The sequence below is a fragment of the Haliotis asinina genome, chromosome 7, assembly GCF_037392515.1.
Source record: "Haliotis asinina isolate JCU_RB_2024 chromosome 7, JCU_Hal_asi_v2, whole genome shotgun sequence".
NCBI classification, from domain to species: Eukaryota; Metazoa; Mollusca; class Gastropoda; order Lepetellida; family Haliotidae; genus Haliotis; species Haliotis asinina.
Window position 1 is genome coordinate 46,310,395 of NC_090286.1, and position 24,172 is coordinate 46,334,566.

General features: G+C 38.5%; 1 protein-coding gene across 1 annotated transcript; it reads left to right on the plus strand.

Moving 5' to 3' along the window:
- LOC137290941 (multiple epidermal growth factor-like domains protein 6) lies at positions 1–24,145 on the plus strand. The gene is made up of 7 exons (XM_067822159.1): positions 1–106; positions 6,193–6,250; positions 12,172–13,230; positions 18,438–19,460; positions 20,636–21,670; positions 22,674–22,740; positions 23,980–24,145. The coding sequence occupies exons 2-7, from the start codon at positions 6,211–6,213 to the stop codon at positions 24,014–24,016; spliced, it is 3,261 nt and encodes a 1,086-aa protein (XP_067678260.1). The 5' UTR covers positions 1–106; positions 6,193–6,210; the 3' UTR covers positions 24,017–24,145.
- The last annotated feature ends 27 nt before the right edge of the window (positions 24,146–24,172 follow it).

The following is a 24,172-nucleotide window of genomic DNA, read 5'->3' on the forward strand; positions in this document are numbered from 1 at the left end:
GTGCGCGAAATTTGGTTCATGATGGAAAGCTCACGTTGAATGTGGCAAGTCATCATCGGAGGCCGATCGAGTTTAAAGCGTCATACAGTCACTCGAGTTTGTACAGGTATGGCTAAATCATTGTCATCGGAAAGGTGGTTTTGTTTAGTAAGGGTCATATGTGATATTCTCATCGATCGAGAAATTTCCAGACACGGTGTCTCGACAACACTACGTAAGGTATATTTATAGCAGGGGCTATTATTCGGGACAACATACAGTATGGTTCAAAATTATTGAGAATAGCTAAAGCATTTCATATTATTAAACGAGAACAAATCAGATAAAATTGAATGTATTGTGAAAATGAACTGACCTTTTCATGTTGTGTAGGTAACAATTTAATATTTTATCAAGTCTCCTTGAGCTTCACGGCACAGTCTAAGACGGGTAGGCATACTTCCTATCAGAGAGGTTAGTGTCTCATGAGTTATGCTGTCCGAGTATCGGACCACTTCTCTCTTCATGTCTTCAATTTTTGTCAACCCCTTTTGATTCACACATTCCTTCATCATCCCCCAAATGTTCTCAATGGGATTTAAGTCAGGACTATAGGCAGGAAATGGTAATGCAGTCACATTTTTCTCCTGAAACCACTGCTTGGCATGTTTTGCGGTGTGTTTAGGATCATTATCTTGCTGCAAAATCCAGTCATTTCCATAAACCACATGTGCACTTGGAAGGAGAAAATTATCTAATATGTTAGTGTAGCGTTGACTTGTCAGATTTCCCTCAAACACACACAGCGGGGTCGTTCCTAATAAGGATATCCCTCCCCACACATGAAACTTTGGGCTGTATTTAGGTCGTCGATACAACGGTGCTGAAGCAGACTTTGTCCATATTTTCACATTATTGGGATATACCCATATTGAGCATTCATCAGTAAAAATCACATTTTCCCAGTCAAAGTTTTCATGTGCCAAACACCACTCAACACGCCTGTCTTTATGTTCTTGTTTCATGAGAGGAGAAGGAATTCCAGTCTTTTTCTCCCATCCAAAATCAATCAAATTTCTTCTAACTGTAGATTTTGATACAACTGTTGATCCCCTTTCTATCATTTCATACCTGATGTTGGAGATGCTTGCCCTTTGCTTTTTAGACGCTAAAATTCCCAGCCGGACGCGATCTAAGAAGTCCAATTTTGTGGGTCTCCCTGCTCCTTTCTAGTCGCCAAAATCCTTTCCCTCTTTAAAATTCTTCCTAATCCTATACACAGAAGAAAGAGGAGTTCCTGTTCTCTCTGCCAATGTATTTACATCATCAATTCCTTGATTACACAACTCAAAAATCAACCTTCTTTTATCTTCAGCAGACATTGTTGACAGTGCTGAGGAAAATGACGTCTGCTACAAATTCAGGGGAGGTAACTCTAATTGTACTATACTCAGTAGGCCAAGATGAGTTACCTCCCTTATACCATTACTTAGTTTTAAGTATCAGTGAATCAGCTGAGGTGTTAGGATAGGTCAAAGTAAGAAGAAAAATTCTCAATAATTATGAACCAGACTATATATACATTGATGGCAGTTTTTAGCGTTACAAGCCCCTGCTATGAATATATCCTACGTAGTGTTGTCGAGACACCTTGTCTGGAAATTTCTCGATCGATGAGAATGGGGTATGTGCTTGTAACGCTGAAAACTGCTGAAAACTGCCATCAAGGTATATATTATCATGGTATATGTACCTTGATGGCAGTTTTCAGCGTTACAAGCCCCTGTGTTTATAGCATCGTGTCGTAATTAACAATGACTGCAGCTGACACGCCTCCTCGCTCATGCAGTCTAAGGGAGGTGATATTGAATTAATTATTTATTGAATTAATTATTGAATTAGCAAGTTCACACCATTTTTAAATCAAAGGGTCAGATTTTTAAAACTATTTTCCCAAGGTTTGTTGACACATCAGCATTGCAACAAACTTTACCTGTCCTGTCCCATGGAGACAATGTATACTTGTAGATTATCCCTGGTCCACACATTCCTGATGAACAAGGTGTTGAAGTCGACTACCACCAACTTTACGAAATGTTCACATTTCCATTTTTTTTAAAAAAGAACCCTTCACACCTTTTCATTTCAAGTAAAAAGCTATATTAAGCAAATGTTGTTGAACCACAAATATATTCTATCAGCATGGTGCTTTACAGAAGAAAAATGTTTCATCTGGACTTACATCTATACTTCTTTTAACATCCAAGAAAATCGATTCAACCTGAAGCAAATCTGATGCTGAATTGTTTCAGTGAAAATAATGAAAAGTGAGTTGTTATACATGGTTCATAAAAGAGAACAAATCTTGACGTAGATTAGTATGAGAGCAATATTCTTATTTAAATTTTCAAAGAGAATAACCACAGATTTAAGCAATTCCATTGTTCACTTTAAATCTGACTCAGTGAGTAGAGTAGGCATGTTGTGATGCTATAATGAGAAAAATGTGAAATAAAATACATACTCCCTACTCAGATCTGCATCATGTGTTTACAGTGGAAGCTGTCATCCAGCACAATTCTCAGTACATCGATGGCTTGTACATTTATCATTAGCTCCACAATCTGGCACATTGTCTAAACAGGATCATTTCTTCAGTCCCAATGAGTGCTGGTTTAGATAGCTTTCACTGTGTATAAGTGCTATGACATCCACAAATGAATGATCAATGCTGAATTCTGCTGAAATGAAAAGATCAATAGGATATAGTCAGTTTTCGACTATTAGCCACTGTTTTGTGTTCTGTGGCTGTCACATTTGAATAAAGACAAAATAAAATACATAAATCAGATTTATCTGTCTTGACAGAATCTGCTTAACTATCACAAAATGTTTTTAATGAAAATAACATATAAATGAATTTCACAAGGTATAGGGCCGCCTCCTATTCTCATGGTTTTCTATTTTCTGTCGAGGTTTCTGTCTGGTTGTTTGCATCATTGACCAGTAACTAGGAAGTGGCCCAAGTCTGTGAATTATCAAAATTTTGCAGTGTAACGAAGATTCGTGAGTTTTAACCCACTTGGAAAAAGCGTAACTTTCCCCCGCCCTTCCCGATAAGATTCCCCTTCCTTACACCTAATAACATTACTTTCTCGTTGTACTGCGAGAATAGGAGATGCCTCGAAAAGTCACCTGTGGACAACCATGTTTTTCATCGAGCTTAAGTGAGATAATACACTTGATGGATCAAGCAGTTGATAGATGCAGATGTTAGAGGGGGGATCTCTTCATTAAAAAAACAAGCATACATATGAAAAGAACTGTTTATATTATTTTTTCAGCTGATATTCGTAAGTAGCGCGAGAATAGGAGACGCCAGTATAGGTGCTATTCACGTCCAGCTGAAATTACAATCAGACGCCAGTATACTTGAACCATAAATAATGCTTTCTTGCCTGTTTAAGTATCAAAGTACACACATTTGAACACTTCAAAAGATATCAAGTATGTTAAATGAAATTACATTTAATCCAAACCAGTGAGAACCCAAATTTGATACAAAGAGCAGTCAACAGATCATTTAATCTTAACCAATTCCTCAGTGAAGCATCACAGGTTGAAGACACAAGGCTACAAGTACAGGAAATGTGGCCTGAGAGTAAACTGTGTTCATGAATCAAGAATAGAGGATGGTGAAGATGATTCCAGAATCAAGGATTTTAAGGACAGCAGTGTGAGTACTGTCGATTGACAGGTGTATACAAACCAGGGATGAATTGCCGAGCATTTTGGGAAACATGCAAGAAGCGTGGCAAAAAATACATTTTGAGAAATTGTGCAGAGTAAGCAAGATAAGTCTCAAATCAAGACAAATACAAGGTAAAAAGAAACACAAGACTAAAGAAAACAGAGGCTGCAGATTCTCAAATGGATTCATCAGATAAAGAATGTTTCAAGTATCACCTGTCCATTAAAGTAATCAAGAAGGTGGGAAGTCACAGTGAAACGATGCCATTGTCATTAATGATGTACCTGTACACATGGAAGCTGACTGTGGGGCAGTTGTAACTATAATGAACGAATAAAAGTAAAAAAAAAGTAAAAGAAAGTGAAATTTCAACAGAACTCGTGTACAGCACATGTAGAGTTAATCAAGTACAGTGAGTTAGTGAGTTTAGTTTTACGCTGCACTCCGCAATATTCCAGCTATATGGCAGCGGTCTGTAAATAATTAAGTCTGGACCAGACAATCTAGTGATCAACAACATAAGCATCGATCTGTGCGATTGGGAACTGATGACATGTGTCAACCAAGTCAGCAAGCCTGACCACCTGATCCCATCAGTTGCCTCTTATGACAAGCATAGTCGCCTTTTATGGAGAGCATGGGTTGCTGAAGGCCTTTTCTACCCCGGGACCTTCACGGGTGTAATCAGGTGCAAGGCAAGTTAACAGTTAAGGGAGAGTTCATGACTACAGTTAAAAATCCAACTTGTGGTATCAAGACAAAGTTCATTGTTGTGAAAGGAAACATCATGTCACTCCAGCTGATTGGACAGAAATCTGTTGAGGAATTAAAAATGCTGCAAATCAGAGCAGATGGATCACTGAAAGCAGGAAACAGTCTTGGACACAAAACAGAGCCAGTGAAAGTGGGGAAGGACAAGTGTAACAGGTAAAACATGTTGGAGGAATTCAAACATTTGTTCAACGGAATTGGGAAGGTTTGTGATCTCAGGAGTAATAAAGCGTTTCCATGATCCTTACCAATGAAACCCGATGCTGTAGCACAGAAACCACAACAGATACAATACTATCGTCAGAAACCTTTGAAAGAGTTGATTGAGCAGGGTGTTGAAAACGACATCTATGAACATGTCCCTACAGACGAACCAATGCCTTTGTGTGTACCATAGGTTGTACAACTAAAACCAAAGTTCAAAGGGGTAGTACAGAATAAACTTTCACCAAACATGATCAGAGACAGTATATGAGTGTCGCAAAGAAGAGTATGGAAAGAAACAGAATCATACAGCCACCAGTTGTTGAAGATTTCATCTACAAATTCAATGATTGTATCATCTTTTCAAAGCTGGATATGCATCAGGGATACCAACAAATTGTAGTGGACCAATTCACAAGTAGCGTCACAACATTCAGCACCCCTTGGGGTAACTACAGGTGGAAACGGCTTATATTTGGAGCTAAAGTGTCCTAAGATCTGTTTTATGAAGCAGTATATAGGATCTTTGTGGACACTGCCAGATGCCTAAATCAATGTGATGACATTTTGATTGGAGGCAGGAACAAGGAAGAGCACGACAAAACACTGAGAACTATTTCATAGAGCACTGTAGTCGAAGGAAGAGGTGAGAAGTTTGCTAGTGATGATTGGATATTTCTCTAAATTCATTCCAAAGTATGCAATCCTTACAGCTCCACTCCAAGAACTGACCGACAAGAATACCAAATTCCACTGGGACAGATCAGAAAAGAAAGCTTTCCAAGAACTCAAAGACCATCTCACACATGATCATCATCATCATCACCATCATCATCACTGAATGACTGAATTTATAACTGCATGTTTGTTTTTGGTTACAAGAGGTGAACTTTGGAAGGATACTCCACTTCCCATTCTCAGATAGATCAAGTATATATGGATGACAACTTCTTTAATTCTAGAGCACAACGTTTCAATACAGGTTCTTCTATCATTTCTAAGTGTGGTATCAACAAGAATAAATCATCAAGTTCCCATTCTCAGTTAAACCAGTTATAAAAATAATGATTTAGAATGAGGGATATAACAAGAATGAAAATATGACCCATCTCACCTAAAAAACAACTACCCTGTGATATACTTGTATCTTCATCATATGCTTACTAGGTTTAGCTTTCCTGGATACATGGGGACCAGTGGTTGCTCATCGTGCTGAAGTTTCCTCACATAGGTACAATATGTAAAACCCATTTCTGGTGGTACTTCACGTGATATTGATGGAATACCTCTGAAAGCCAAACTCACTCACTCCTCATGCAATGTGTGTTGCCTGTATTACCAAAAATGTCACTGTGTTCATATGATGTAGTATGAGTGGACCTTCACTTATGCGATATTTGAAAGCCTTTTTGTGCAAGTACAAATCTAACGTCTAATTTTGAACACTACATTTGTTACTACATGCATTTTGATCTGCTTAATTTTAGGTGCTGATCTATGATAGCATGGAGTTATATCAACTTTTAGCACTGATGTGCACCTTTGGTAAGGATAATTTATTTGTTTTTAATGTTTTATATAAGCATCTGCCTATATACATTGTAATTACATTCATGACAAACATTTGTTTGTATATTCCTAAGACAACTGATTTGTGGTTAGATAAGGGTAGTACTTATAATTCAGTGTTCTTGTACTTATAACAAGACACTATGTGCTTGTTTACTGTTTAGTATTCTCAAATGAAAGGTTTGGACACAGAAGTATGTAGGCTGTGTTACTTACACACATATCAATCAGTCAAATGTTTCAGTTTTTGTTCGGATGGTCAGACTTCGTTGACACATGTCGTCAGTTCCCAGTTGTCCAGATCGATGTTCATGCTGTTGATCACTAGATTGTCTGGTCCAGACTCGATTATTTACAGACCACCACCATATAGCTGGAATATTGCTGAGTGTGGCATAAAACTAAACTCACTCACTCTCTTCTGTCATTCTGTTTAATTGCTTAGATCAATGCTCATGCTAATGATCATTTGATTGTCTGGTGCTGACTTGATTATTTACACATCAAAATCATATAGCTGGAATATTGCTGATTGTATATCTACAAAATTGATATACAATGTCTTGTCAACCAAGTCAGCAAGTCTGACCACCCAATCCCATTAGTTGCCTTTTACAACAAAGCACAGGTTACTGAAGCCGAGTGAAGGCCAATTCTAACTCAGATCTTCATGGGGCCTTGTGCTTTGTGCTGAGAAATAAGGAATTATTCGTTTATCAACATCTCTATGAATTATGTTGGAGATGTTTGACTCAGTGTAGCTATCCAAGTTATGTATTACCTTTTCAGGCTTGAGGTACCCATGGTATGATCTTCTTGTTTCCGGGTATTAGTTGCATATTCTGGTCAGTCTAAGTAAAATAGCCCCAGTGTTATTTGTTACGCACCTACACTGGCTCTAAGAAAACCTAGTAGGAGGTCGCATCAGGTAACTTTTGAGCAAGCTATGACCGTCCAGTCAAATGCGAGACGACCAAATGAATTTAACCAATCAGACAGCGGCTACTGTTTAGGGTTTGGTGAGACTTACAAAATACACTGGTCACTGACAATGATCTCTCAACAAACGAAAATCTGTATATGACACTGATGTTTGACCTGCATTTTATACGCTTTTGGGTTTCTGTTGACATGGTTACCATTCCCTAGTATGTCTGCAAGCTGACATCCTTGAATATTGCCCCAAACGTCATTATCAGCGACTGTTTATTCACTGTTGTGGCGTGCTCCATGTCCATCATCCAGACGCGATCATAGGGAAAATGGTGATTCGGAATCATTTGGGTACAAACCTTTGCGTGGGTAAAAGTTAAAAAAGTATGTGTGAATGTCCATGTTCGCGATTTTGTAAGCTGGGCTCTGATTGGTCAATCTCAAAGGCTACCTGACGCAACCTCTTCCTAGGTTTTGTTAGAGCCAATATAGGAGTGTAACATCCGTACTAACGAATAATACTGGTTCTAAGTTTACTTTGTCTGACGTTCTGGTATTATTGTGCCTTGTGGGACTTGCTCTGTTTGAGTGTTTGCATTCCTCTAAAATCCTCTGTACATCTTCTAAAATCCAGGGAGGCAGAATAGGTTTTTACTACATACACACGTCAATGTAATGTCATCGATACACAGTCTAAGTAAACTTAGTCTCAGTATTATTCATTACACGCCACCTCTGAGTCTAACAAACCCTAGTAGAAGGTTGCGTCAGGTAACCTTTGAGTGACCTATGACCGTCCAGTCAAATGCGAGATGGTTTAATTGATTTGGCTACTACTTACGGACTTACAAAATATTCAGGTCACTGACACAGATCTCTCCACAAACGAAAATCTGCATATAACACAGTTATTTGACCTGCAGTATATACGCTTTGGGGTTTCTGTTGACATAGTTACCATTAGCTAATATTTCCGCAAGCTGTCATCCTTGAATATCGCCCAAAACACTATTTTCAGCGACTGTTTACTCACCGTTGTCATGGTTGTAATATGTGCAGTGTGCATCACCCAGAAGCGAGCGTATGCTAAATGGCATTTGGAATCGTTCGGGTACGAACGAGATAAAAAGTTCAAAAGGTATGTGCAAATGTCCACTTTCACGATTTGGTAAGCTGTGTTCTGATTGGTCAATCTCAAAGGTTACCTGACACGACCCTCTACTAGGGTTTGTTAGACTCAGTAGAGGAGTGTCAGGAATAATACTGAGACTAAGTTTATTGAGACTGTTGTGATGTGAGAAAATTAAAACTGTCAGAAAAACTTATGTATATTATTATCAATAACACAGTTTTCATTTCAATAATCATTAATGTGTCCTATTATTGTTAATTTTAGCCAGCCTTCGTCAATAGCAGAATCTTCATATGGATCTAAGTTCTATGTTTTCTCACCTGCAATATTTCATTATTAAAGTGTCTTGGACCCCCATTTCATAGTCAAGGACCCCTATAAATGAAGAGTATGAGATGCAGGGACCCTCAAATACAGGATTTGAGGTAAATACCTGCACCTGGTGGCTATATTCATTCCCTGACCATGTTGTTAAAGGCTTGACATGTGTTACTGTTGTTGATACAAATATTTAAATTTCACTTTACAGTAGTTCTTGATTTCTTTCTCGTATCTTAATGACAAGATTGAATAAGATGGCACCTACACAAGAAAGCTTTGGTGGTAACTGGGTCTAAGTATAATATCAAAATAATTTAAGAATATTTAGGCAAGTTGAATAATCAAAGATATGTTTCAGATTTCAGTTTCTACTGTTTAGACCTACCTTTTCAAGTAATTATGTCAAGGTGACATTTTATAAGTTATTTTCCTAGAAATGCCTGAGAGACACCGCAATAAAATGAAAACTTACGCTACATAATAACCTGGAATTGGAGTGAGTGGACTTTTTATTTATCTTATCTTTGCGTTTTCGTTTTCCATAAACAAAATGACCCCTGTCTGTCAGAGGGCATATTGTTCCACATAATCCCTTAACTAGATGTAGTCTTGACATACACACTGTATAGAATACAAATAGGAGTTGGTTTGGTAGCCAAGTAGCATGTGAACATAGATTTTTTTCAGGGTTACATCTTTTTATTCTGGAGTACAATGTTTCAGGGCTTGTACTAGCCCCATCATCGGGTTTAATTGTACAGAATAAAAAGAAGATGTAACCCAGAAAAATCTTGATGTTCATCAAATATCATCTTCTAGAATGCCAATCAAGCATCTAAGTAGTAGTCTGTAGTGTGAGGACTGTTCATGTCTCTAAAAACTCGTGTTTGGCTCATCACTGATGTATAGTGTGCAAACCCCGTTCCTTCTACCTCTGCTTTTATTTGCTGAAATGTTGCTTTTGGTGCTGAGTAAAGTGTGCTCATCTGCTCAACATTATAAAAAATAAAAGTATGAAAGATATTAGCGTACAGTGTTAGATGAAATTCATGATATAGTAAGACGATATCCATCCACTCTGTATAGTTTACCATATATTTATCTACATTTATATAGATAATGAATTCAGGCATTGTTTGGTATTGATGTGTAGACTCACATATACTCTAGAACTTGCTATACAACATATAACAAAAGCAACAGCTTCTATATATTCCTGCAGAAGAACACCAAAGTATCCTTTTTCACATTCACAGGTATGTATACTACTCACTGTTCTGTCAGACATATGCCAACTGGTTAATTGGTACTGACTAATACCTGATTCATGGCATGACAGATAAATTGTGGTAATATATATAAATTAGGTGTTCTTTACCTGTTTTTAGTAGTATGTAGAATTTCTGTTGTGTCAGACATATGCCAACTGGTTAATTGGCACTGACTAATACCTGATTAATGGCATGACAGATAAATTGTGGTAATATATATAAATTAGGTGTTCTTTACCTGTTTTTAGTAGTATGGAGAATTTCTGTTGTGTCAGACATATGCCAACTGGTTAATTGATACTGACTAATACCTGACTCATGGCATGGCAGATAAATTGTGGTAATATATATAAATTAGGTGTTCTTCACCTGTTTTTAGTAGTATGTAGAATTTCTGTTGTGTCAGACATATGCCAACTGGTTAATTGGTACTGACTAATACCTGATTCATGGCATGGCAGATAAATTGTGGTAATATATATAAATTAGGTGTTCTTCACCTGTTTTCAGTAGTATGTAGAATTTCTGTTGTGTCAGACATATGCCAACTGGTTAATTGGTACTGACTAATACCTGATTCATGGCATGGCAGATAAATTGTGGTAATATATATAAATTAGGTGTTCTTCACCTGTTTTCAGTAGTATGTAGAATTTCTGTTGTGTCAGACATATGCCAACTGGTTAATTGGTACTGACTAATACCTGATTAATGGCATGGCAGATAAATTGTGGTAATATATATAAATTAGGTGTTCTTCACCTGTTTTTAGTAGTATGTAGAATTTCTGTTGTGTCAGACATATGCCAACTGGTTAATTGGTACTGACTAAAAGTTCAGTTGGATCTAACAACATGATGAGTTTTGATATGTGAGTGTGTGTGTGTGTTGGGTTGGAATGGGTAGTAAAACATGGAACTGACTACCCTCGTACTTATCCGAATCAGAATCGAGTGCCCAGAAATGTAAGGAACACCCTGCTTCTGTCAACTATCAGGATATTCAATCACAGTTTGACAGAGATTATTAGAGGAAACTTGAAAGGGTGGCAATTAGTTATTAAAACTGATCTCAAGGTATTTAATGTACATCTGTTTAACCAATATATATAGTAACACAATTACTCAAATTCCTTGATACAACCGCACCTTTCATTCCTGCTGTTACTGTAGCTTCACTACTCACTGCTAATCCACAGATAAATTACTGTCATTAATGATAACCCCCATAGCAACGGTGTAAATGTAGGTTACATCAATATAATGAAAAAGGCAAGCTATTATTTGCCCTGGTCATTACAGAGTTCTTTCTCTTTCCGGGTATACAATCCTAAGAAATAGGACTCGGTTCCAGCTGGGCCAGAAGACCCGTCCCAGCCATAATGTGTGTACATGGGTGTTAACTTTCCTTGAACACTGTTTATGTTTGTTGTTTGTGTCACACCTTTTGCCTGTGAGTGTACATCCATGTATAGTTATATTTGTCGTATACAGGGATGGCACCTTTCCGACAGATCCGTGGATTTCCACTTATCTTACTTCAAACTGATCAATTTTGTGAATCGTCTGAACCCCCATTCGATGACACAATATTAAGTTTTCAGCTGAAAACTGATTTTCCTGTTGCCATCCCTGCATATATTTGTCTTGAAAGATACTCTTCAGAAGACATCAGTCATAACAGATGTATAGATTTAGACATTACACGCATGGATGAAGGCACAATTGTTTCTGTAATCTCTCTGAACATGTTTGTTTTTGTTTGTTATGTTGTTCATTGTTGAATGCATTGTTACCTTGTTTGTTCCTTTGTTCCTGATCTCTTCAACAATATCAACAACTTGTATGGTTATATGCAGAATAACCTTATGGCAACTCAAATTACAGGTTAACAGTGAAGTACCTTGAGGTTGTACAGCTTGCACTTTAAAGAATTAATCCACAGATAATCTTTAATTCCTTTTTTGCTTGTAAAATATTCACTATATATTGGTTGGTCAGGTAAGTTGATCATTATATTTCTTTATCAAGTGCTGTGAGTTAGCCTAGTGAGTGTGATGAGATCTGTATTGTACACACGATTGAACATGTTTTACAACATGTAAGACAAGATCCTTTCTAACACATGATTCTGTAAACTCGCTTTGTTTCACACTGAAGCAATTTGTATCTGACACATTGTACTTAAGACACAATGGTGATGTTCATTGCATTAATGTGCTGTATTCATATTTACTTCAGGTGCATACGCTGGAAAGTGTCTCTTTGGTCCACAGTGTGAAAGACCTTGTCCCTCTGGGTGCCAGCCCTACCTCCCAGAGTCAAGGTCCCCTGGCACACCACCATACCACTCTTCACACTCCACCACTGCATCTCAGTTTCCCCTGACAACTGCACCACAAGATATTCTTGCCATGAGTACCACCACTGTGAAAGCAAGTCCGTTTGTAAGATTCCTGAAGTCCATACCAACTTCCCCAAGAACAACGACTTACCCACCAATCACTGCTTACCTAGCCCGCCTTGCTAACCCGACCTCTGTCCGTCCATGTCATCAAGACACAGGTGCTTGTCTCCATGGCTGCGTGAAGGGAAGGTACGGTAGAATGTGCCAGCACTCATGCAACTCCAACTGTTCAGAGCAAAATTGTCTTCAGACAGGAGAGTGTGTCAGTGGATGCAGACGTGGATGGTACGGAGACACGTGCAGCACGCCCTGCAGCAGCAACTGCATCTATCAGGAGTGTTACCAGAATGGAATATGTGTCCATGGCTGCATTGATGGTTTTTATGGACACTCTTGTGATGCAAGATGTGGCAAGAACTGTCTTCATGGCTGCAGACAGAATTTATCAACAGGGACATTTGTGTGCCAAGATGGCTGTGTGGATGGTTGGAGAGGCAGGATGTGTGACCATAAGTGCCCTGTACATTGCCTGTCATGCCATCCTGACATCGAAAGAGGGTCCTGTTCTTCCTGTGAGCAAGGCTGGAGTGGCATCAACTGCAGAACACCAATCATCAACCATTGTAAAGTTCCCGTGGAGGGAGAGAAGTGTACCTCTGGATGCTCTGATGGATTCCGTGGTCTGACGTGTAAATTCAAGTGTCCAGACTTCTGTCTGCGTTGTGAACAGGAGGGCAATGAATGCACACTATGTCATCCTGGGAGGTATGGTTCAAGATGTGACAAGTTCTGTGACTGCCAGCAAGGCCTCTGTCAGATTGAGACAGGAGAATGTATTCATGGATCTAGGCATCAGGAGGATGAAGTATGTATTCAGCATGAATACATGCTTGGTAAGTACATTGTAAATAGGTGAAGATCATTCAGACAGCATGAAGCCTTTAGCAACCCGTTAAGGTCAAGGGTAGAATAGCCTTCCGCAACTCATGCTTGTCATAAAAGGTGACTAGGCTTGTCGTAAGAGGCGAGTAACGGGATCAGGTGGTCAGACTTGCTGACTTGGTTGACACGTCTTTGGTTCCCAATTACGCAGATCGACGCTCAAGTTGTTGATCACTGGATTGTCTGGTATGGTTGGAATATTGCTGAGTGCGGTGTTAAACTAAACTCACTCACTCACTCACTCACTCACTCACTCACTCACTCACTCACTCACTCACTCACTCACTCACTCACTCACTCACTCACTCACTCACTCACTCACTCACTGCAGCCTCCCATCATTACAGTTGATTCTGAACCATGAACATGCCTGCCATTCACAAAATATCATTCTGCAAAAATATGCAGATATTGCACATTGACCAGGGCAGTGGGCTAGCCTAGCGTTTAAGACATTGATGTTCATGCTGAAGACTCCGAATCAATTCCGTGCATGAGTACTGTGCATTCTGGTGTCAATGGTCATGATATTGCAGGAAGATTGATAAAAATGGCGTAAGACTACTGCTCGACAAGTATTAAATGAGCCAGGGCAGTGAATGTGTTTATGACAAGCAGGTCTGGACAAATACACTTGGTTCCTACAGGTAGATAGGCGATTAATGGAGAATATGACAGAATTTCAATAATTTCCTGTGTGAAAGAATAAGTCACAAGAAACATATACCCATAGCTTCAATTACAAATTATGAATATTTATGTCTGAATCCCGAAAACAGTTTCTGTTATCTCAGCTTCGACCATTATGCATATTCCGCTGGAAGTCATGTGACCTTTCTGCTTGTAGCGTCAAATGTGACTAACATCCAAAGACCAAGAGCTCCCGTATTAGGTCATGTTGTTTCTGTCGTTTTTGCAAATGATACGATGATTTATTCAGTTGCCTGAGGATGCATGGAATCATTGAGCAATGAAAAGAGCCACCATTTCATTCGTTTTCCAAGTATAAAGATAGGTTTAGGCAAGAGAAATGTTCCGATTATTCCGTGTCAGGAGCGCTTACTTTCAAGACCAGTTGACTTCGGAATGCACTCACCACAGTCATATCATTTCGAAATGTTTCCAAGTGTGCATCAAGTAAGGCCACATTTGGTGGGTGTGGTAGATATGTGCACGTTTCTACTGAAAGGAGTATTATAAAGTTTTGGTTGAAAATATTAAGAATGGAATCACACTGCCTTCCCCACCAGAGTTACCTATTCCTGGAAAGACTTGATGAAAATGGTAAGCATACGTGGGTTTCAGATATCCGTCACATAGTTTTCACAACTGGTGTTTCATATATTTGGATAGAGCAAGATGCAGGAAAAATACAAATGTTTAACAGCACTTTTGCACAAAGAATCCATTAATACATATTCCCAGATTTGGCATGACTCTCTTTGTACATCCGCAATTTTAAGGAATTACTCAACTTTCAGATCATTATTACAGCCTCAAGTATACCTTAGAGCACTAGGTGATAACACCTTGATTCGTGCATTCCGTAAATTATGTATTGCATTGCATAAGTTTAAAGTTAATTTATTGAGAAAAAAAGCGTTGTGCTAATGAACGGATTCCTGTATGCACTATGTACAAATGATGTATGTATGTATGTATGTACAGTATGGTTCAAAATTATTGAGAATAGCTAAAGCATTTCATATTATTAAACGAGAACAAATCAGATAAAATTGAATGTATTGTGAAAGTGAACTGACCTTTTCATGTCGTGTAGGTAACAATTTAATATTTTATCAAGTCTCCTTGAGCTTCACGGCACAGTCTAAGACGGGTAGGCATACTTCCTATCAGAGAGGTTAGTGTTTCGTGAGTTATGCTGTCCCAGTATCGGACCACTTCTCTCTTCATGTCTTCAATTTTTGTCAACCCCTTTTGATTCACACATTCCTTCATCATCCCCCAAATGTTCTCAATGGGATTTAAGTCAGGACTATATGCAGGAAATGGTAATGCAGTCACATTTTTCTCCTGAAACCACTGCTTGGCATGTTTTGCGGTGTGGTTAGGAACATTATCTTGCTGCAAAATCCAGTCATTTCCATAAAACACATGTGCACTTGGAAGCAGAAAATTATCTAATATGTTAGTGTAGCGTTGACTTGTCACATTTCCCTCAAACACACACAGCGGGGTCGTTCCTAATAAGGATATCCCTCCCCATACATGAAACTTCGGGCTGTATTTAGGTCGTCGATACAACGGTGCTGACGCAGACTTTGTCCATATTTTCACATTATTGGGATATACCCATATTGAGCTTTCATCAGTAAAAATCACATTTTCCCAGTCAAAGTTTTCATGTGCCAAACACCACTCAACACGCCTGTCTTTATGTTCTTGTTTCATGAGAGGAGAAGGAATTCCAGTCTTTTTCTCCCATCCAAGATCAATCAAATTTCTTCTAACTGTAGATTTTGATACAACTGTTGATCCCCTTTCTATCATTTCATACCTGATGGTGGAGATGCTTGCCCTTTGCTTTTTAGACGCTAAAATTCCCAGCCGGACGCGATCTGAGAAGTCCAATTTTCTGGGTCTCCCTGCTCCTTTCTGGTGCCCAAAAACCTTTCCCTCTTTAAAATTCTTCCTAATCCTATACACAGTAGAAAGAGGATTTCCTGTTCTCTCTGCCAATGTATTTACATCATCAATTCCTTGATTACACAACTCAAAAATCAACCTTCTTTTATCTTCAGCAGACATTGTTGACAGTGCTGAGGAAAATGACGTCTGCTACAAATTCAGGGGAGGTAACTCTAATTGTACTATACTCAGTAGGCCAAGATGAGTTACCTCCCTTATACCATTACTTAGTTTTAAGTATCAGTGAATCAGTTGAGGTGTTAGGATAGCTCAAAGTAAGAAGAAAAATTCTCAATAATTATGAACCAGACTATATGTATGTATGTATGTATGTATGTATGTATGTATGTATGTATGTATGTATGTATGTATGTATGTATGTATGTATGTATGTATGTATGTATGTATGTATGTATGTATGTATGTATGTATGTTGTAATCTAGGAGTTCTCGAAGATGAGTACCATGTATTATTTGTATGTGAAAGGTATGTGCACCTCGGAACAAAATTATTATTACTATTACATAGAATCATTTTCAAAAGTCTTTCTGTCGTCGGTACAAAAGATACCCAAACCAGAACTCCTGTCTCAATTTTCATGAAACATGTGTTTTCCTTTACATGAAGATGAACATAATTTTCCTGTCACGTGTTAAGGCTATGTCGTCACAATTAGTTGTATTTTGGATCACATGGCCAAACTACTGAATAAATAAGTTGAATTAAATTGAATCAAATTGATGCCTCCGTTTCGACTGATTCTTCTTTGTCATCTTCACTGGAAGTTTCTCCTGCACGATGTAAAATCAGCTGGTTTTGGCACATGTCTAAGTTCTCGGTAAACATGACGTCGGGAACATATATTTCAGCTTCAGAATCCATGGTCACTGTCAAATTGTCAAATAGTCACATTTGACGTCATGTCATTTGATATTGCCTCTGCTCATTAACTGTCGTGTGTTTCCATAATAAGCGGAAATCTGCAGTCGTTTTTCATGTTGTTATCGCGATTTTACAAACTTTTTGAGACATTTTGATACGGAAAGTGATCTTTAGGGTGCATTATTCCATATATCAAACAATACTTTTACGTTAGTATTCTCCTATAAGCATGTGCAATATATGCTGTCAGTGGTGTAAATCAGTAACACTACTTTTTAACACACATCTCATAGAGTGGTTTAGTTCAGCAAAACACCATCAGTACACAATTCGCCTGAGGAAATTGAACTTTTCAGTATTTAGATGACAACCTGTTTCCCTCTTGTGTCAAATGGAATGTTCAGGAGGGCGTTCCCATACATGCAAATTGGGGTCATTTGTCAGGTTGTGGCTCATCTAATGCTTGTCAAGCAGTATACCCATTCATCAACTCTGTACATCAACCTTAGGCCAGAGAAATCATTGGAATCTGTCACTTCTGTAAATTGAAACATCTGACTCTTTCTCCACTCAACTTACAGAATCAATAGATTTTCACGATTTTGCCATTTCAAAATTTGTGTGAAACTGTTCTGTAGTTAAATGTTCTTTTGTGATATAGGTATTTGGTGTTGGAAATTATGCATGAATTTCAAGAGTTTCTTGCCTTACCCTTTTTGCTGAAAACATATTGAAATGACTACTATAGTTCTGTTAAACCTAACTCTGACACACAAATGTTAAATTTTTCAAGACTGTCACTTGTTGAGGTAAATATTAGCGAGGATTATGGGTCATGGTTTCAGTGATTAAATTAAAATGTTTTGTAACCATGGGAACACCGATGTAAGGATATCAAAATGATTCAGCAGTGTTCGCCCTGGCACAGAGAAGCTGCATATTTGATGTACAAATTATCTCAAATACGTAGTGAATTTAAAAACTTGAATCATCGTTGATGCAATGCTACTGGGCCCTATATTCAGATAATCAGCGCTTGTAATAAGCTGTTGTTTAAAACTACTTAGCTCATTGTTTGGCAGTTAACTGCTCACTGCTGATTAAATACCTGACCTGCCTTACCTTGCTTTTTGTTGTTATTAAACAATCACAGTTGATGAAGTTTCAAACTGAAGTTGACTCCCAAAAACATATCAATGACACCAGGGAGTCATGATGACTCCTAAGTTTTCATGCCTACAGCATATATCTTTGATAGATATTTATCACTTATCTTTGATAGATATTTATAGGTGTCAGTCACAAAATGTAAAGGGGAACACCAAATTTATTTTGGAGACAGAGCACATGTGAACATTTTAAATTTATCAAAATGTTAAGGAGAAAGTAAGTAAAATGCCCAAATTTGGTAAAAACAATTAGGACAGATGTTATCCAATAATCTTGTTAATCCAACCTCCGTTTATGCAATAATTGGCTTTATCTGATGCTTTTGTTGACTTGAGTCTGATATCCTCGTTAATCAGACAGTTTGCTGTGCAATGGACGATGTTGGATTAACAAGACTTAACTGTATTTTTTCATGTTCTTAGTTCTATGATACATTGTGCTACACTGATTCAACAGATTTCAACTCTACCCACTGTGCAAGGCATCACAGGGAAAAACGGCATATTGTTGAGTGCACAGTCCACTGCAAGTCCAGTTCATGCTCATTGTGTGACCTTGGTTGGTTTGGAGAGAAATGCACCAAGTTCTGCCCCCAGAACTGCTTCAGTGGTTGCAACAAGACAGGAGCCTGCAACAATGGATGCCATCCCAACTATTACGGAGTCAAATGTGAGCTGAAATGCCCTTCAAACTGTAGAGAGAGCAGTCCCGGGCAGGTTTCTTGTGATGAGCAAGAAGGACACTGTTTGGCTGGATGCATAAAAGGCTGGTATGGAGACTCTTGTAATGTTACCTGCCCTGGGAATTGTAAAAGTAATGTATGCAATCAATATAATGGCAAATGCACAAATGGTTGCAAGCAAGGATGGAAGTGGAGCAGTCATCTTAAAAGATGCATGCAAGAGTCCTTTATATTGTTAAGACATGTCAAGCCCAAACATCAACCCTTATCCTGCAGAAACGAGATGTATGGGGAAAACTGTGAAAGTAACTGTTCCAGAGCATGCATTAATTCCACCTGTGAGTTCAGTTTAGAAAGAAACAGTCCAGTGTGTTCATCTGGATGTGTTGACGGTTATCATGGCCAGTATTGTGAAAACAGATGTCCAGCCGCTTGCCTCTCATGTTCTGATAAGTCTGTCTGCATTAGCTGCAAGCCAGGATTGTATGGACAGACCTGTTCAGAAACTTGTAGCTCTAATTGCAAGGGATGCTGGTGTTTTAGGAATGGCACCTGTGCCAAAGGTTGCATTGAAGGCTATCATGGGCAAGTTTGTGAGGTTCAGTGTGAAGCAAACTGTCAGAGCTGTGACCAGACGTCAGGGAGGTGTTTGAGTTGCAAGCCTGGGTGGTGCGGAGTGAACTGTGACCAGTTTTGCAGTGGATGCAAACGGGGCATTTGTACTGTAGATGGAGAGTGTCCACTTGGCTGTAATCCAGGATATGCTGGCACATTGTGCAGTGACTCCTTGCATGAAAGTAAGTACTGTTTGACTATTTAATGTTATGGGAGGACCTGGCAGCCCTCTCTTAAAACAAAACTATCATTATGTTATTACTGTCTTTCTTTTATTACTGACACTGTCACTGTCTCGTATTACTGTCACTGTCTTGTATTGCTGTCACTTTCTAACATTGCTGTCACTGTCACTGGACCCATGAGGATCTGGGATAGAATATCAGGTTAGGTTTTCAGCAACCCATGCTTGCCATTAAAGGCAACTATGCCTGTCGTAAAAGACGACTAATGGGATGGGCGGTCAGACTTGCTGACTTGGTTGACAGATGTCATTTTTTCCTAGTTGTGCGGATCGATACTCATGCTGTTGATCACTGGATTGTCTAGTTCAGGCCTGATTATTTACAGACCTCTGCCATATACTATAGATGGAATGTTGCTGAGTGCGGCACAAAACTAAACTCTCTAACTCACTGGCACTGTTTATTCTTACTGTCACTGTCTATCATTCCTGTCACTGTCATTGTCTATTTTCACTGTGTATAATATTACTGTCACTGTCACTGTCTGTTATCACTGTCTTTTATTACTGTCACTGTTTGTTATTACTGTCACTGTCTTTTAGTACTATTACAGTCTATTATTACTGTCGCTGTCTATTATTACTGTCACTGTCACTGTCTATTATCACTGTCTATTTTATTACTGTCACTGTCAGTGTCTGTTAGTGTTATCACTGTCTTTTATTCCTGTCACTGTCTGTTATCACTGTCTTTTATTACTGTCACTGTTTGTTATTACTGTCACTGTCTTTTAGTACTATTACAGTCTATTATTACTGTCGCTGTCTATTATTACTGTCACTGTCACTGTCTATTATCACTGTCTATTTTATTACTGTCACTGTCAGTGTCTGTTAGTGTTATCACTGTCTTTTATTCCTGTCACTGTCTGTTATCACTGTCTTTTATTACTGTCACTGTCAGTGTCTGTTAGTGTTATCACTGTCTTTTATTCCTGTCACTGTCTGTTATTACTGTGTGGAGTTAAATCACCTATGAGGATGTTTCAATCACTTGCTTTACATGACTGATCTTAGTCTATGAATTGTTTTTGGTAAAGTATCTGTGGTAGCAAAACAATTACAATTTTACAAAAGAAAAGTTCATCCAGTACATACATGGTATATTTTCAGATGAACAGCCATGCTCCGCATTGAAGAATGCACCCAAACGGATGAAAAGACATGCTTGTCAATATGGATGTATGACAAGTGAGTGTGCAGAATGCCTCGATGGCTTCTTTGGTGAAGTATGTGACAAGATTTGTCCCCAAAATTGTGATGGTACATGTAACAAAACCACTGGCCAGTGCAATCACTCCTGTAAAAAGAACTGGGGGCCTCGCTGTGAGGATGAATGCCCTGTGAACTGTTTAGAAGGATGTCATATGGTGTCAGGACAGTGCCACGGTGGTTGTAGCAAGGGCTGGCATGGTCTCAGATGTAACCAGACATGTCCTAAAGAATGTTTTTCAGACATCTGCCAGCAGTACTCAGGAAAATGTTTTCAGGGTTGCACTGAAGGGTGGCAGGGGGATCTGTGCAACATGACTTGTTCAGAGGGATGTGTCAATGGATCCTGTTTTCAAAATGGAACATGCAAACATGGTTGTCATTCAAACTACACAGGTCCCCTTGTAAAATGTTCCATTACATGCATGGAAACTGGAAATAATTGTGCAGGAAATAATTGTCACATATCAAAGTCTTTGAGGGGATATGTTTGCACCCAAGGCTGTAAAGATGGATTTGCAGGAGCTTCGTGCAAAGAGAAATGTTCTGGAAGTTGTGCTACATGTGAACGGTATGATGTCCTGAGGTGCAAAGTGTGTGCCTGCTGCATGTACGGCTCTGAATGCCAATACAATTGCAGTGAGACATGTAACAATTCATCATGTCCAGTTTGTGACAACAGGGGATCTTGTCTGCATGGATGCATGGAAGGAACTTGGGGTAAGCAGTGCAAGGGAAGATGCAGCAACAACTGTATTGCTTGTGATGGAGGGAAGGAAGAATGTACAGGATGCAGAAAGGGGCTTTATGGGAAGAAGTGCAGTGAGAGGTGCAGTGGTTGTCAGGATGAGGAGTGTCACCAGAATGGGAAGTGCATCAATGGCTGCAAACATGGCCTCAGGGGTCCAAAGTGTAACATTGCCTCCCAGGTGCCAGGTAAGCATTCTTGTTGCCTTGCTAACTGATGCCATCTTGTTACCTGTTCAGTAGATGTATGTATCAAAGTATTAACCACAATCTTCAGTCATTGAAAGAATGTCATGTAATCCTACACCGTACTTCATCAAAAGATGCAACAGTTGGCATATATACAAAGACAATTTGTTGTCTTGTTCCATGATCTAACAAGTAAGTTGTTGTACTTACAGTTATATTTATGATAGTATTATATCTTTTTAAACACAGAGTCCATTCCAATTTAGTGGGATAGGGGAGTTAATTGACATATGGCTTCTGCAAGAGACAATGCCTTAAAAACAGAGTTACCCCAATAGTGTAGAGATGGATACTCAAATGTTTTGGTGAATCAGTTTTCAAACTGCAATTGTTTCTGGTGATTATATGGTGGGAATATATAGCATTGACCAATCAGAACTGGTGTCACATACTAAGTTGAATCAGAATGCACCATCTACATCAATCAGATTGTATTACACAAAACATCCACAGTTTTGTGCTCTGTGGTAACTGTCAATATCAGCTTAATTTAAAGTACTGGGAGGTTTTGGTGCCTTTCAGCTATTGCTGAATTGTTTTTATCTCTTATGTATTTATATTTTGTAAAAATGATAAAATGTAATCAGTAAGAAATTAATGGTCAGTATTATTCAGCGGATGTGAATTTTTTGCAGTTGTGCTGTTAGCATAATATTAACACTCCAGTGAGACCATTTTAGGACAGTTGACAGGCAGCACATTTCTCCCAACTTTGATTTGTTGACTAAGTTACCTAGGTTCAATTCCCCACATGGGTACAATGTGCAAAGCCCTTCTCTGGTGTCCACCGCTATGGTATTTCTGGAATACTGCCAAAGAAAACGGCAATGTAAAACATATCTTCTCACTCACTACAGCATAGAAATTAGCTTTAAACTACAGACTTTTATTGTGGAGTATTGGCATGCCTCTTTGTTCAAATTTCTTTTCACTTCAATTTCAGAATGGACGGCACGTGAGGCTGTATTTGCGTTTGTTGTTGTCGCCATGACAATAATATATTATGGGTTGTAAGTATAATGTGATTGACCAGGTATAACATTCATATTATCATAACACAGCTGAATTCTGATTAAGAGTGTTAAGGGGAAGTTTGACTGAAGAAAATCACATTTCTTTATGATTGATGCTCTGGTACTTAACTCAGAAAGACCACTTCCATTTGTACTCTTTAGAATTTGTTTTGGCAAAGCTGTAAATTCACAGTATGCAAACTAAGTAAGAAATTATACTTGATTGGATGTGTGTTAACCTTTCATGATTATGAAATGATCATAAAACACATTTTGACCTTCACCTTTAAGCAATACTCTGATTGGTCAGATGAAAGCTTGTGCCAATGATCTGTAATGGAATGTTTTCCATCCATTGTGTGGCAGTAGCATGCACACACCTGATTTTGATGAGCTTGATTGAATAGATAACTCATTGTACTCAAAATGGGAGAAGACTTTTTGATATAGTTAAGCCTTCACTGCATACAGTTTTATATCTTTTTCTTTCAGTAAATGCTGCATTTATTTTCACTCAGTACATTTTGCAAAATTTGCAGAACTTTTGAAAATTCTTGCAATGCTTACTGCTGCATGGTAACTGTCGACTCAGCTGTTTTTGTTTGTTTGTAAACAACACACTCATCAGTTTTCAAGATATATCAGAGAAATAGCTGAATCTTAACCAGAAAAAAACCCATCTAATTGGTATTTTGAGCAATGTTAAGAACATGACGACCAGATGATGCATTTAGTGTAACGATAGTCTGTTGCAACATGCTATTGTGATAGTGATGGCCAACAGCGACCAGCTATTGGTGTATTGTTTTTCCTCTTGAGTTCTCTCATTTGAAGCAATTTCCAAAATGAATGTTTACTTTATGTAAAATAAAAACAAGCTGAGATAGTTTCAGACTCCTTTAATAACTGACATAATCTAGATGAAGAGGCACCAGGGGTGGATAACTCTAACTCAAAGTGAACAAATCTGTTACTTCTTGACTTTTTTTAGTTTAACATTTATCAATGGAAGTCAGTTACTAAACTATTGTAGTCACACATACAATCAATACATGGATAGTTTTTCATTTCTACCGTCAATTAATTGCTACAGGAGACACAATATTTTGCTATCCGTCAATATTTTGATGTGTTGTTACAACCTGTATTTAGTTTACGAGCATAAGTTGTATGGGACCAGTTCCAACCTGGAATATATCCCAAAATAAGAAAGGAAATTCATTGTTTTACTTTCAGTTTGTGGTACCACGCTTACCCACGTTGGGGTAACTGATGAAGGAGTTTATTATGAAGCTGCAGTGGAAGGAAGGGAAGAAAGCGCTCAAGTGAAACTGATTCAGGTTGCTATCGTGTACCTGAATGGACGGGCATGCATGTCTACAGGTCCATGGAATAAAGAAAATAATACAAACTTCCACTGGAAAGGCTG

What these genes read in the sequence shown, in the direction of transcription:
- LOC137290941 (XM_067822159.1), top strand. Translation starts at nt 6,211, where the DNA reads ATGGAGTTATATCAACTTTTAGCACTGATGTGCACCTTTG. An exon ending in CAGTGACTCCTTGCATGAAA is followed by an intron (nt 19,461 to 20,635) that starts GTAAGTACTGTT and finishes GTATATTTTCAG; the next exon opens with ATGAACAGCCATGCTCCGCA. An exon ending in ACAATAATATATTATGGGTT is followed by an intron (nt 22,741 to 23,979) that starts GTAAGTATAATG and finishes TTTTACTTTCAG; the next exon opens with TTTGTGGTACCACGCTTACC.